We start from the raw sequence: 14,831 nt of genomic DNA, 5'->3' as shown, positions 1-14,831 counted from the left end.
TCTGCAGTGGATCCTGGTCCACTGTCCCTGGCAGTGAGTCAGAGTTATACAGCAAGGAAACAGACCCTTCAGTCCATACCGACCACACCACTAGTTCCCAAAATGAACTAGTCCTCCCTGCCTGCTCCTGACCCATATCCCTCCAAACCTTTCCCATTCATGAACTTATCCAAATGTCTTTTAAACTGTACCCTCATCCATCACTTCCACATATGAACCACTCACTGGGTAAAAAAATTGCCCTACATGTCCGTTTTAAAAACTTTCGCCTCTCATCTTAAAAATATGCCCTTTGATTTTGAAATCCCCCACTCCAGGGAAAAGACACCTGCCGTTCACCTTACCTCTGCTCCTCATGATTTTATAAGCCTCTATAACGTCACCCCCAATCTCTTACGCTCCAGTGAAAGAGATCCCAGCCTTTCCAGGCTATTTTTATATCTCACATCCTCCATTCCCGGAAACATTCTGGTAAATCTTTTCTGAACTCTCTGCAGTTTAAAAATATCCTTCCTATAACAGGGTGACCAGAACTGGACACAGTACTCCAGAAGAGGCCTCACCAATGTCCTGAACAACCTCAACATAACGTCCCAACTCCATTACTCAAAAATGTCTGAGCAATGAAGGTAAGCGTACTAAACGCCTTAACTACCCTGCCCATATGTGACGCAAATTTCAAAGACCTGAACGGCTAGATCTACTCTACAATATGACATGGCTACATCTGCAACATGACCCAGGGCCATAACATTAATTGTACAGGCCCTGCCCTAGTTTATTTTACCAGAATGCAACACCCCGCATTTATCCGCATTAATCAAAGACCTCCCATTACCTGAGCTGCTTTGCGAAGGGGACGTTTGTTGGATCACAGGCAGGAAGGGCTGCTTCAGGAGGAATGCTGGTAATCGACTGAAACAAGCAGAGAGTTTACAATCAGTGACCACAATGAACCACCATGACAGCAACAGCTTCCCCAGGTACTAAGCTGCCTGGTCAAAATGATTATTGCTGCCTTCACAACGCAACTTCCAAATCACGAGACACTGGGATGGAACACTCCACTGAGCATCTTAAAGAGAAGGTGATTGGCGCTTAGGGAGGGGATTCCAGAGCTTAGCATGGTTGGGGGTAGGGGAAGGTGGGCACAGTTAAAAGGAGAAGCTTGGAAAACAGAAGCAAAAACAGAAATTGCTCGGCAGGTCTGGCGGAGAGGAATTGGAGTTAACGTTTTGGGTCCTTCCTCAGAATGGGTCTGAAACAGAACAGAATGTACTTGGAAATCAGGTTCACCCGAGATTTACAGGGCACAGAATGGTGCACGCAGACTGCAGGGATAGGGATCAGAACACACCAGGATTAGAGGCTTAAAATTGAAGGTGGTGCTGCTAGATTGAACCTGAATGGGTCAGTGGGTGCAGGGGCTGATGCCCATGGCTAAGGGCAGAGCTCTGTATGAGCTCAAACCGTGCAGAGGGTGCAAAGTTGGGAGGCCAGTCAAAACGAGCCAATTGCGAATACAGTAGGCACTAGACACACCATAAACATCAACACAACGAGCTGAATTCATTCAATGAGCATGTCCTTTTCCAAACAGAAGAGCGTTGTTGGGTGAAAAGCCCATCACGTTCTCCGGCTGTGATCACATCATTAAAGAGACACTGAAGGAATGACAATTTTCACCCGAAGCTCTTGTCCGAGTGTCACAAGAGGCCTCAGCTAGTTCAAGAAATACCCATCGCCATCCTCGCGGGGTGACGAGGCTTGGGCAGCAAATGCCAACTCTCACCAGATTCCCGTTCATGGCAACATGGGGCATGGACACATATCTAATTTTAAAACCACGTCGTGCCAAAGTCTAGCCGGTCTCAGATGGACAACAGATACCGGCCCAGTTCAACGAGAAAGGTCAAAGCAATTTGTTGTTAAAGGGGCTGATGCTGTAAAATCAAAGACCAAGAAGCTGTTTTGAAGGAACCATATTGGACTTAAAACACGAACACACACACTCTCTCTCTCTCTCTCTCTCGGCCGACAGATACTGCCAGACCTGCTGAGCTTTTCCAGCACTGTTTTTATTTCAGGAGGGGCTGGAAACAGGACCTTGTAATGACCTGCTTCTGCTTAAATTGAGCTGTCAATTTGGAAGTAATTCCTGGGCTCCTTCAGCTCACTGTGAATGTGTAACTTGAGAGACATCTGTTTTTACAATAACATTTATGTTGAACGAAGCACTGAGCAATTGCAGGTCATGGGTGAGATGTAATTTTCAAAAACACAGCCGGTAGGAATTCGACAAAGCAGCAGATACACAGTTTCCCCTCAGCCCCCGCAGTCGCATACTGCACACTCCTTCTCCACCCCCCCCCCCCCCCCACCCCCCCACCCCACCCCCACCCCTGGTTGCAGTCCCTCCCCTCTTGGGTCTCAAGATTACTCTGTGTTCAGACGTACTCTTTTCCTAATCTCCTCCTCCACGCAGCCCCCCCGACAAGAAAAACACCCACAATCACAATTTCTTTACATTCAATACATCAAATATGGACTGTGAAGCACTGCCACTTCACTCCAACTTTGACCCTCTTTGAAGCTTCATGCTAAACTTTATGCATATTTCTACTAAACGAATGAGTGACTGGCTTTGGAAAAGTTAACCGCTTGGATTGATTTATACTTCCATCTCCACCCAGGGACCCGGGTTCGATTCCAGCCTCGGGCGACTGTCTGTGCGGAGTTTGCACGTTCTCCCTGGGTCTGCGTGGGTTTCTGCTGGGTGCTCCAGTATCCTCCCACAATCTAAAAGATGTGCAGGTTAGGCAGTTTGGCCATGCTAAAATTGCCCGTAGTGCTCAGGGATGTGCAGGCTAGGAGGGTTAGCCATGGGGAATACAAGGATAAAGGGGGATGGGTCTGGGTGGGATGCTGCTCTGTGTGGACCCATTGAGCTAAAATGGCCTGATTCGACACTGTGGGAGATACTGTGTCCAGTATCACTGATATTCCATTTCACTCTGGCATCAATAGATATCAGAACTTGGGCACAGTTCGATGGATGTTGCACTTGGAAACTAAACCAGACAAAATTCAAATGGACAAGGCCAGAATGGTAATGTTTCACTGCGTTGTCATGGGAACGGGCAATAAACACAGAGCTAAATGTGACAAGTAAAACATGGCGTCCGGTCTTTAAGTTACAGGCCTTTTTGGCCTTTACTTCAGATTATTCAATTACCATGTCACACACTAAACAATATTTTACCTTCTAATGCTTCCGAAAGAAATTATTTTCATAAAAAGAGGGGAGGGACAAAAAGACAAAATGCTGGGCCACGGTAGTCCTCAGCAGGTCAGTGGTTAGTATCCTACCGGTCCTGCCAGAGAGGGGTTCAATTCCCCACCAGGGGAGGACCAGTGAATGAACGACCAAGTGGCTATGACACTGGCATCCTTAGCCAGGAATTGTGGGTATAATCCAGTCTGGGGCGAGTGGCATGTTTGACTCAATGGGCCAAATGGCCCAATTTCTGCTCCTACGTCTTATCTCGACGGCCAAGGGGGATCAAAAGGTTACGGGGAGAAAGCAAGAAAATGGGGTTGAGAGACCTATCAGCCGTGTCGAATGGCAGAGCAATGGGCTGAATGGCCTAATTTGTGCTTTTATAGTCTTATTGCTCTTTTGTGGTCAGCAGACCCAATGGCTGTTTTCTGCACGGAGAGATGGAAAATTCCAGAATGCCAGTCACGCGCTTCATTCTCTGCATTGGCCAGTGACGGTCAACGGATATGACACTGCCTCCCAGTCCACCCCCAAAAAGAGGTCACATGTCAGATGGAAGTGAAGGCTTACCTGGTGTTTTCGGCCCCCGAGGGGGTGTCAGATCCGCTTCTGGAAGCATCTGAAACAGAAGTAATTTGGTCAATTCCTGGGACAGGATATTACAAAATGACCTACACAGCAACAAGGGTCAGCACACTAGCTGGATGGAGAGAATCACTTCCGGGTGCATCGACCCTGCAGTTTTTCAGACAGCCCCTGATGTAGAGAGTGATTTATTCCAATATATGGGCTTCCCTTCCAATTCTTACCCTAAAACACTCAGCCCCTACAACACACCCCACTTTTAAAATGGGACTCAAATGGTTGTTCCTCCACCCAGATGGATTTCTAATGTGATAATGTTTCATCTAACACTGGATTGTGGGGGCAGCTGAGATCATCAGCCAAATCACCTCAAGCCGAAGATCAGAACACTAGAGAAACTGTAGGAATCAAAGTCCGCTCTGCCATTCTATCAGGGATTGACCTACTTTATCTTTAATAATGTTTTCGATTCACTTGTGGGATGGGGGCATCGCTGGCTGGGCCCTGCTTTTATTGCCTTTCCTAGTTGCTCCCTCAGAAGGTGGTGGTGAGCTTCTTTTTGCAATCCCTGCAGCGTAGGTAGACCCACAATGACCTTAGGGAGGGAATTCCAGCATTTTGACCCAGCGACACTGAAGGAACGGCAATGTATTTCCAATTCAGGATAGTGAGTGGCGTGGAGGGGAATTTGGTTGTGCTCCCATGTATCTGCTGTCCTTGTCCTTCTAGGTAGGAGTGGTTGTGGATTTGGAAGGTGCTGCCTAAGGATCCTTGGTGAATGTCTGCACTGCATCTTGTAGATAGTACACACAGCGCCAATGGAGGAGGGAGTGGATGTGGTACCAAAGGCTGCTTTGCCCTGGATGGTGTCAAGCTTCTCGAATGTTGTTGGAGCTGTACCTATACAGACAAGTGGGGAGTATCCCATCACACTCCTGACTTGTGCCTTGTAGATGGAGGACAGGGTTTGGGGAGTCAGGAGGTGAGTTACTCGCTGCAGTATTCCTAGCCACTGACCTGCTCTTGTAGTCAATGTGTTTATGTGGCAAGTCCAGTTGAGTTTCTCCAAAGATGTCAAACCACCTTGCTGCCCTGTCTCTATATTCCTAGAGGTCTCTTCAGGTAGTCAGTCAATCAACAACGCCTTTGAAAGAAAAGTCATTTGGGACACTTTTCTCTCAAGCCCAGTGAACATGATACAGGGGAAGCAAGAAAATATTGAGGTTTTCTTTTGAATTCTGCACTAAATTGGCTTGAGTATGCGCTAAAAGCTCCCTTAATCCTCCATGTCCAAGCTCTCAATCAGGCATGTCACCTTCCACATGTTTTATTTCCTTGTAACTGATTGAGACGAACACAGGAATAGGCCATTCAACCCTTCAATCCTGTTCTTTGTTCAATTAGACCACACAGACAGACAATCCTTCCCTTACGTGACACATCAATGTTATAAAAAGGTATCAATCACAGCTCTGAGTTTCAGCTCTTCCACAACAGCCCCAACCTTTCTGGGAGATGAGTATCCCAGAATTGTCTGTGGAAAAATGCTTCTGGATTTCATTCCTGGCTTGAACTGTATGATATCCCCCAGTGACCCTGGCCTCTCCCACCGAGAGAGAAAATAAAATCTGTCAAGCGACTCAAATCAAAGCCCTTTATCATCTGAAAGACCTCAACTGGTTCACTTTCAGACTTGTAAATTCAGAGGATGATAGTTGAGCTTTTCCCAAACCGTCCTCGCAATTTAACCTTTTAAGCTCCAGTTTGGAACAGAATCTAACAAGGAGCATGTTTCTTGCCAGAGGGAATCCTTGGACAGAAAGTGATCCATCCTGTAGCACAAATATTGTTTGGATGGGTGGGAGAGAAGGCAGAGGGGGGGGGGGGTTGTACATGGCAATCAAATGAGCTGGAATTTCTTTTTTGGATCTAATCCCATTCTGCAATCTTGTACGTTACACCAAACGCTCCTTCGGTATAAGCCCAGCACACTTTCCCCCCACCCCCCTCTCTGTGATGAATCAATTTAAACAGTGAAGATCTCTTAACATCAATGTTCTTTGGTGCAATAAATCAATCAGGATCTTTACCTACAAGCTAAGATCATGTTTCATTGCGACTAAAATACACACTGAAAAGTCAGCTTTTAATTAGGTCATAAACAGGCTGTTGCCCAACATTGACTGAAGTATTTCACCCATTAATCACAAACATTGGTCAGAATCGTAACATCATAATCTCGCGAAAGAAAGCTACCTTCACATTTCCTCAATGAATTGGAGGGGGTGGAAGAATGTCTCACATGGACACTTCCTACACAAGCAGCTCGTTACCATGGTAAAGCTGAGGAGTAACATTAACATTAACATTAATCCCATACCGTCCAGATCCGGAATCTCTCTTGGTCGAACAAACTCTGGCTTCAGGACTTCAAACCACCAGAACAGCTCAGCTACAAACGTCAAGATGTTAATCTGTCAAGAGGAGAGACAAAAAGAGACTTGTGAATTGAAAATCATCCTTTCCGATCTCTCCAATCGACGAGAAATAACTGTTTGCTTCATTGAGTTTGCTGGTCCTTCAGGCGGCGTATATGTCTGCTACAGAGAGGGAAAGATGCTCTTTAATGTCCTGAAAGACCATTGAGCAAAACTCCAGACTCCTCAGTAACATTCACAAGACTTTGGGCTTAACCCCAAGCCTCTGGCTTCTCCTCACAACAGGAAACAACGGTGTACCAGTGAGACAAAGCTTTTGTGCCAATTTATAGAGAGCTCTTAATTGTAGGGGCAGGGTCAGTGAATATTTTTCAAGGCAGAGGGAGATTAATTGCCAAGATTTCAGATGAAGTTTTAAACTCATGCTCCATTTGTTTGTTCAATTCGATGTGAAGGGATTCCACGCCACATCCTAATCAACGTTGATCCCTCAATCATCCCCATCAGAAACATCCCTCCCTGTTTAACACACCAGGCCGGGAGAGAGAAGTGCATTCACAGAATGGATATGGGACAGTATCATAGGATTCCTGCAGGCCATTGAGTCCACATCAACTCTCCAAAGAGTCTGGCCAACCCACCCTAACCTGCACATCTTTGGACTGTGGGAGGAAACTGGAGCACCTGGAGAAAACTCTCACAGACACAGGGAGAACGTGTAAACTTCACACAGACCGTCGCCAGAGGCTGGAATCGAACCTGGGTCCCTGGCGCAGTGAGGCAGCAGTGTTAATCGCTGAGCCACAGTTGGAGGCTATTCATCCCCATTAATTTCCATTTGCACTATTAATTATTTTCTTTTGCTCTGAATACTATGCGCATTTAAGACCTATTTTGCTTTTTCTCCTTGGATCTGGTTTGTTGTTGATTTATGCTTGCACACTTTAGTGTTCCTTCCTGTCCCACTCTGGGCATCATTGAAACAGGTGCCAAGCAATAGTGCCAGACCTTTCCTCCCCGACTCAGTTTCAAGCCCTCTCTACAGCCCTAGTTATTCGATCCGCCCCGGACAACGGATCCAGTCCGGGTCATGTGAAGCCCATCCACCTAGAACAGCGCCATTCTATCCCAACGTTGGTGCCAGTGTCCCATGACCTGAGACGTATTCCATCCCAGTTAACCTTTAAGCCAGGCATGTAACTTCCTGACTTAAATCTTCCCTGAGCCATTCGCCCGTGGTGCTTTATCCAAAGTGCTCGGGACCAGCTGTTTATCGGAATTCGGAATTCTTTGGTTTTCAGAATAAGTGACAGTTTAATGAAGAAATGTTTAAAAATCTCTCTGGAGGAGCAGACTTCTAAGAATGAATGTGTTTGGGCATGGCCCCACCCCAGCCCCCATGTCACATCTGAGTGACACACATCCAATGGGTGTCGACTTGGGTTAACTGCTTGTCAAACAACCTTATTGAGAAAAAAACTTCACAAAAAAACCTTCGGATTTCAGAGCTTTTCGGTTTTTGGATGTTGGGATAAAAGGATCTTCTGCCTGTAGTACTCCTGGGATTGCTACTTCGGAGGGTGCGCTATATCAAACTTACCTCATAATGCTTCAAAATCCTTCTGCAGAACCTCCTTTCCAATCCTGTTGACGTTGTTTACATCGATGTGGAGCACATCATCTACTTTCTCAGGAGGCTAAGAAAATTCACCACGTCCACAACTACTCTCACCAATTTTTATCGATGTACCAGAGAAGGCATCCTATCTGGATGCACCACTGTGTGGTAGGGCAACTACTCCACCCAAGACCACCAGAAACTACAGAGTTGTGAATGTCACCCAGGCTATCCCACAAACCATCCTTCCACCCGTTGACTCCGTCTACATTTCCCGCTGCCTCAGGAAAGTGGCTAACGTCAAATACCCCCTCCCACCCCGCTTATACACTCTTCCATCGGGCAGAAGATACAAGTAGCTTGAGAACACAACAGATTCAAGAACAGCTTCTTCCCCTCTGCGATCAGACCCACAAACTCATATCAGAGTTAATTTTTCTCTGCACCTTTTCTGTAGCTGTAACACTGTATTCTGCATCCTGCTTGATTACTCTGATGGACTTGTGTAAGGTATGATTTGCCTAGACAGTACGCGAGACAATATTTTTCACCACATTGCGGTACCCTTTGATCTAACCCATCCATGCTAAACATAATCCCAAATTAAACCGCCTGCTCTTGGGCCATATCCCTCCAAACCCTTCCTCTCCATCTCTCTATCCAAATGCCTTTTAAATGCTGTAACTGTACCCACATCTACCACTTCCTCTGGAAATTCATTCCACACGTGAACCACACTGTTTAAAAAACAATTGCCTCAGGTCTTTTTTAAAATCTCTCTCCTCTCACCTTAAAACATGCACCCCCCTAGTAGAGGAATCCCTCACCCGAGGGAAAAGACAACTACCATTCAGTCTATCTATACCTCTCATTATTTTATAAACTTCTTTCAGGTTGTCTCTCATCATCCGATACTCCAGTGACAAAAGTCCCAGCCTATCTTCACAAATCAAACCTTCCACACCCGGCACCATCCTGGTAAATCTCTTCTGAATCCTCTCCAGCTTGACAATATCCTTCCTATAACAGGATGACCAGAACTGGACATAGCACTCCAGAATGTTCTGTACAATCTCAACATAAAACATACCCAACTCCTATACTCAAAAGGACTGAGCGATGAAGGCGAGCATGCTAAACGCCTTTTAAATCATCCTGTCTAAATGTAATGCAAGCTTCAGGGAATTATCTACCTGCACCCCTCGGTCCCTCTGAGGGTTCACTGACAATACCCTGAGCTGCTGCATCACTGCTTGGGTCGGAAATTGCACCATCTCAGATTGTAAAACCCTACAGCGGATAGTGAGGACAGCTGAAAAGACCATGGGGGTCTCTCTTGCCTCCATTATAGACATTTAACAACATACGCAGCATTCGCAAGGCTAACAGCATTGGGAAGACCCCACACACCCCTCACCCAAACTCTTCTCCCTCTTGCCATCTGGCAGAAGATACCAGAGCATTCGGTCTCACGGCCAGACTGTACAATGGTTTCTTCCCCCAAGCCATCAGGCTCCTTCACACTGTATCGGACTCTTTCCCATCTGAAATTCTTTGCATGACTTCAAATTGCTGCCAGAACAATGCCTATTAATTATCAAAAGTTAAAAATCACACAATGCCAGGTTATAGTCCAACAGGTTTAATTGGAAGCACACTAGCTTTCGGAGTGACGCTCCTTCATCAGGTGGTTGTGGTATCACCTGATGAAGGAGCGTCACTCCGAAAGCTAGTGTGCTTCCAATTAAACCTGTTGGACTCTAACCTGGCATTGTGTGATTTTTAACTTTGTACACCCCAGTCCAACACCAGCATCTCCAAATTATGAATATTAATTATCATTCCTTTATTACACTGTGATTTGCATGTTTTGTATTTCTTACGCACTTTATGCCACTCTGTATAAGACTGTGCAGTTTGTGTTGTCCGTGTAGCACCTTGGACGAACACTGTCTTGTTTTTACTTATCAGTTGTAAAATGGTAGCAATGAGAAATAAAAAAAAGCACTCTGCTCTCTACTCTCCCCAAGGTCCTTTCTTTGTTAGTTGTACCAAAAGGATCCCTCTCTTCTCTCTCCAACCTCGTGGTGTCATCTTTAATCCTGGCACCAGGTAGGCAACAGAACTTCCAGCACTATATGGGCTTTAAGTTTCAGATTTCGTGTATCTGTAGTATTATTTGGCTACTGCATCCTTTGGTGCTCTTAGCTCAGAGAGATATAAAACAATTCCCATGCACCAGGGAAATCCAGCCAATTTTAGACATGCATTCCCACCCCCCCACAACTCCCTGATTCGAGCCAATTTCTGTCTCTTCAACTTCCTCTCTAGCACAGCACCAAGTTGCTCAAACGCAGGCCACATTCAAATTAAACCTCGAAAATTGAATCTCAAGTATGAAAATGTGGTTTACATTAAGGAAGACCATCTGCTGGAAGACTTGCCTTGCAGCAATTGGCAATGCAAACTGTGCTGGCACTTAATAGCGTGCAGATTCTATTCTGAAGCTCAATAGAATAGTTACTGAACCAATATTAAAATCAAAAAAGTTCTGGAAAGAATTTGCTGATCCAATTAGTTGCAGCTTGCCAAGCTCCATACCCAATCGCGGATCTGCACTGCCGAGCTGGGATGGGAGGCTTTTCTTGGCCTCAATACCTCAGTCTTTGGGGAAACTTCCATCTACAGTGGGGACTTGCTCTGAGGTAACGATGTTGGCGGTGGTAGTGAGGAGGGCTGACCCTCTATACCTACTTGTGAGAGACAACGTGGAAAGCACACTGAATTGACTGCAGCTCTTCACCCCACACTCTGGAGGTTGCAAACACCCAGGTACCCAGACTGAAGGTTTGCTACTGGGGCACAGTGCCCAGGGGCATGAAACCAGTGCCAAGCAGGCAATCAACACCATGCGACTTGAATCAGTCTCCATCCAGGATCTCTCCACTCAATTATTGTAGATTACCCGCCTTCTGAATAGTGTGTCTCATACTAACAAGGCCCATAGCCATTGCTCTCCTGAGCTAAGCAAAGCATCATAGAGTCATAGACATGTACAGCACAGAAGCAGACCATTCAGCCCAACTCACCCATGCTGACCAGATATCCTAACCTAATCTATTCCCATTTGGATTAGATTCCCTACAGAGTGGAAACAAGCCCTTCAGCCCAACAAGTCCACACCGACCCTCCAATGAGTAACCCACCCCCCTCTGATTAATGCACCTAACACCATGGACAATCTAGCATGGCCAATTCACCCTGACCTGCATATCTTTGGACTGTGGGAGGGAACCCCACGCAGACACGGGGAGAATGTGCAAACTCCACACAGACTGTCGCCCGAGGCTGGAATCGAAACTGGGACCCAGGCGCTGTGAGGCAGCAGTGCTAACCACTGAGCCACCGTACCGCCCTTTTCCAGCACTCAACCCATATCCTTCCAAACCCTTCCTATTCATACACCCATCAGATGCCTTTTAAATGCTGTAATTGTACCAGCCTCCACCACTTCCTTTGGCAGCTCATTCCATAACACGCATGTTTATTGGTGTTTGCACCACAGCCCAGCTACGATCTGGTAACCATGTTGGAAGGGGCTGAATGGCCTCCTGCTGGTCTTAGGTTTCAGGATCTGTGCCTTTGGGGTGGGGGAGTGACAGAGAGCCCATCAATCCCAGTGTAAAGGAATCATGAAGTTCAGGAGCAAGCACAAGCTTGGAGTGTGTGGAGTTTGCATGTTCTCCCCTTGTCTGCGTGGGTTTCCTCCGGGTGCTCTGTTTTCCTCCCATAGCCCAAAGATGTGTCGGTTAGGGTGGATTGGCCATGCTAAGTTGCCCACAGTGTTCAGGGATGTGTGGGTTAGATCCATTAGTCAGGGGAAATGTAGAGGAGTAGGGTAGGGGAATGGCTCTGGGTGGGATACACTTTGGAGGGTCAGTGTGGACTTGTTGGGTCAAATGGCCTGTCCCCACACTGTAAGGATTCTATGATCTATGATCGTACTCCCTACTTGCCTGGATGGGTGCATCTTCAACAACATTCTAAGCTCAACACCATCCAGGACAAAGCAGCCCCCGCTTGATTGGCACCACATCCACAAGCATCCCCTCCCTCCTCCACCGACGCTCAGTAGCAGCAGTGCGTACCATCTACAAGATACACTGCAGAAACTCACCAAAGATCCTTAGACAGCACCTTCCAAACCCATGACCACATCCATCTAGAAGGATGAGGGCAACACTTTGATGGGAATACCATCCCCTGCAAGCTACTCACTTTCCTGACGTGGAAATTTATTACCGTTTCTTCATTGTTGCTGGGTCAAAATCCTAGAACTCACTCCCTGAGGGCATTGTGGGTCAACCTACAACACAATTGATCAACATTTCTACAGCTCTGTGACCAATCCCCTGAATCTTCAGTGTCCCTGACCCAAGTGCTTCTGATGCTTGCTGTTTTTAATTCCAGTTTCCAGCATCTGCTGTATTGTAGCTTTGTTTAGTAGAATCACAGAATCCCTAGTGTGTGGAAACAGGCCCTTCAGCCCAACAAGTCCACAATGACCCTCCACTCTCCTCTCCTTCGCTCCCCTCCCTTCCTCTCCCTCCTATTCCTTTATATTTCCCCTGACTACATACCCTATTATCCTATATTTACCCGTGACTAATGCACCTAATCTGAACACCGTGGGCAATTTAGCATGGCCACTTCACCTGACCTGCAAAACCTTTTGGATCTTGGGAGGAATCTGTAGCACACGAAGGAAACCCATGCAGACACTGGGAGAATGTGCAAACCCCATACAGACAGTTGCCCGAGGGTGAAATAGAGCCTGGGTCCCTGGTACTGGGAGGCAGCAGTGCTAACCACTGAGCCACCATGTTGATAGAGTGGGGAGGGGAAGTGGCGCTCAGGTGAGAGTTTATTGGTGTTTGCACCACAGCCCAGCTACGATCTGGCAACCATGTTGGAAGGGGCTGAATGGCCTCCTGCTGGTCTTAGGTTTCAGGATCTGTGCCTTTGGGGTGGGGGAGTGACAGAGAGCCCATCAATCCCAGTGTAAAGGAACCATGAAGTTCAGGAGCCACGAGAAGCTGAGGAACTGTTGTAATGTGAAACAGGCCGAGACAAGAGCTTTTCATCTCCGGCTGGGTCCCATTTATTATTTTAAATGATAGGCTTCATAGGAAGCCACAGAGAGATTATAGCCTGAACTAGTACAGTCAGAGCTTTGGTGGGGCCCATGCGTCTGCAGAAGAAATACGTTTCTTTTTGAGTGAATTATTGAGGCTCCGACTGATGGTGACACTGCAAAAGGCCGGTCAGTAATGCCAAATAAATAAGTGGGGTCTTCCGTGATTGGAATTAAGCCCTTGGAGTCTTGACCTGCTGTGGGTTAGCTGTACCGTTGGGGCTCAGTGGAGGCGATTGGATGAGGTACTGGGTGTTCTGACCCTGGCAGTGAGCAGGCGGGTCAGCCCAGTGCCATGGTGAGGTAGGTTCGAGTCCCACAGTGGTTAGAATTTGAATTCAGTGCGTTAGGTCACTCTGGAGTCTGAAGGCGAGCCTCGGTAATGATGACCTTCAGTTCTGCCAGTGATTACTCCCCAAACCTGTCGGGGACTGACATCTGCATGTCTGGTGCTGGTCAGGTCTGAGCAACGTCAGGAAAGTGAGTAGCTTGCAGGGGATGGTATTCCCATCAAAGTGTTGCCCTCATCCTTCTAGATGGATGTGGTCATGGGTTTGGAAGGTGCTGTCTAAGGATCTTTGGTGAGTTTCTGCAGTGTATCTTGTAGATGGTACGCACTGCTGCTACTGAGCGTCGGTGGAAGAGGGAGGGGATGCTTGTGGATGTGGTGCCAATCAAGCGGGGGCTGCTTTGTCCTGGATGGTGTTGAGCTTAGAATGTTGTTGAAGATGCACCCATCCAGGCAAGTAGGGAGTACGATCATAGATCATAGAATCCTTACAGTGTGGGGACAGGCCATTTGACCCAACAAGTCCACACTGACCCTCCAAAGTGTATCCCACCCAGAGCCATTCCCCTACCCTACTCCTCTACATTTCCCCTGACTAATGGATCTAACCCACACATCCCTGAACACTGTGGGCAACTTAGCATGGCCAATTTACCCTAACCGACACATCTTTGGGCTATGGGAGGAAAACAGAGCACCTGGAGGAAACCCACGCAGACAAGGGGAGAACATGCAAACTCCACACACTCCAAGCTTGTGCTTGCGAACAGTGAACGGGCTTTGGGGTGTCAGGAGGGGAGTTACTTTCTGCAGGATTCCTAGCCTCTGACCTGCTTTTTGTAGCCACTGTGTTTATATGACTGGTCCAGTCCGGTTTGTGGTCAATGGGAACACCCCAGAATGACGATAGTGCGGGATTCAGCAATGGGAATGCCATGAGGGAATGGGTAGACTCTCTGTTGTTGCCTTACCAAACCGAACTGGTCACCGATGTCTGGTGGCAAGTGAGGGGATCAGGCAATTTCCAAATCAACACGAAATGGGTCGGGGGGGGGGGGCATCCTAACAACAACTTGCATCCACGTAGTACCCTTAAGATAGTGAACCCATCCTAAGCTATGTCTCAGGGGTGTGTAACCAATGAAAGAAAATCTTCAGGTTGGTGGCCAAATCCTTGTATTAAAAGGGATAGGTTTTAACCATGCAAGGGGCTGAAGGAATGAGTGAAGAACTGGTTTGGAGCGGAAGTTCCAAAGTTTAGGGAGAAATTCTGATAAATAATTGACCTGTACATTTACTGAGATTTCAAAAACAACCGAATAGTGAGAAAAACCGCTGGGCTTGTATACACTTGTGTTTAGAAGGATGAGAGGGGGATCTGATTGAGACGTACAAGATTATTAAAGGATTGGACACTCTGGAGGCAG

The 14,831-nt window shown here is 47.0% G+C and overlaps 1 protein-coding gene across 7 annotated transcripts in view; it reads right to left on the bottom strand.

Moving 5' to 3' along the window:
* The window catches only part of camsap3 (calmodulin regulated spectrin-associated protein family, member 3), a 208,053-nt gene that overhangs the window by 39,535 nt on the left and 153,687 nt on the right, over window positions 1-14,831 (bottom strand). For all 7 annotated transcript variants that reach the window (XM_072564202.1, XM_072564203.1, XM_072564204.1 and 4 more), the window contains 3 exons: window positions 6,246-6,339; window positions 3,851-3,899; window positions 839-915 (listed from right to left, as the gene is read on the bottom strand). In XM_072564202.1, coding sequence (XP_072420303.1) covers window positions 839-915; window positions 3,851-3,899; window positions 6,246-6,339 — 220 coding nt within the window. The remainder of the gene's footprint in view (window positions 1-838; window positions 916-3,850; window positions 3,900-6,245; window positions 6,340-14,831) is intronic.

Source organism: Chiloscyllium punctatum, chromosome 46, assembly GCF_047496795.1.
Source record: "Chiloscyllium punctatum isolate Juve2018m chromosome 46, sChiPun1.3, whole genome shotgun sequence".
In the NCBI taxonomy this organism is placed as follows: Eukaryota; Metazoa; Chordata; class Chondrichthyes; order Orectolobiformes; family Hemiscylliidae; genus Chiloscyllium; species Chiloscyllium punctatum.
The sequence above is the reverse complement of the archived record's forward strand: the minus strand, read 5'-3'. Positions and strand labels throughout refer to the sequence as shown.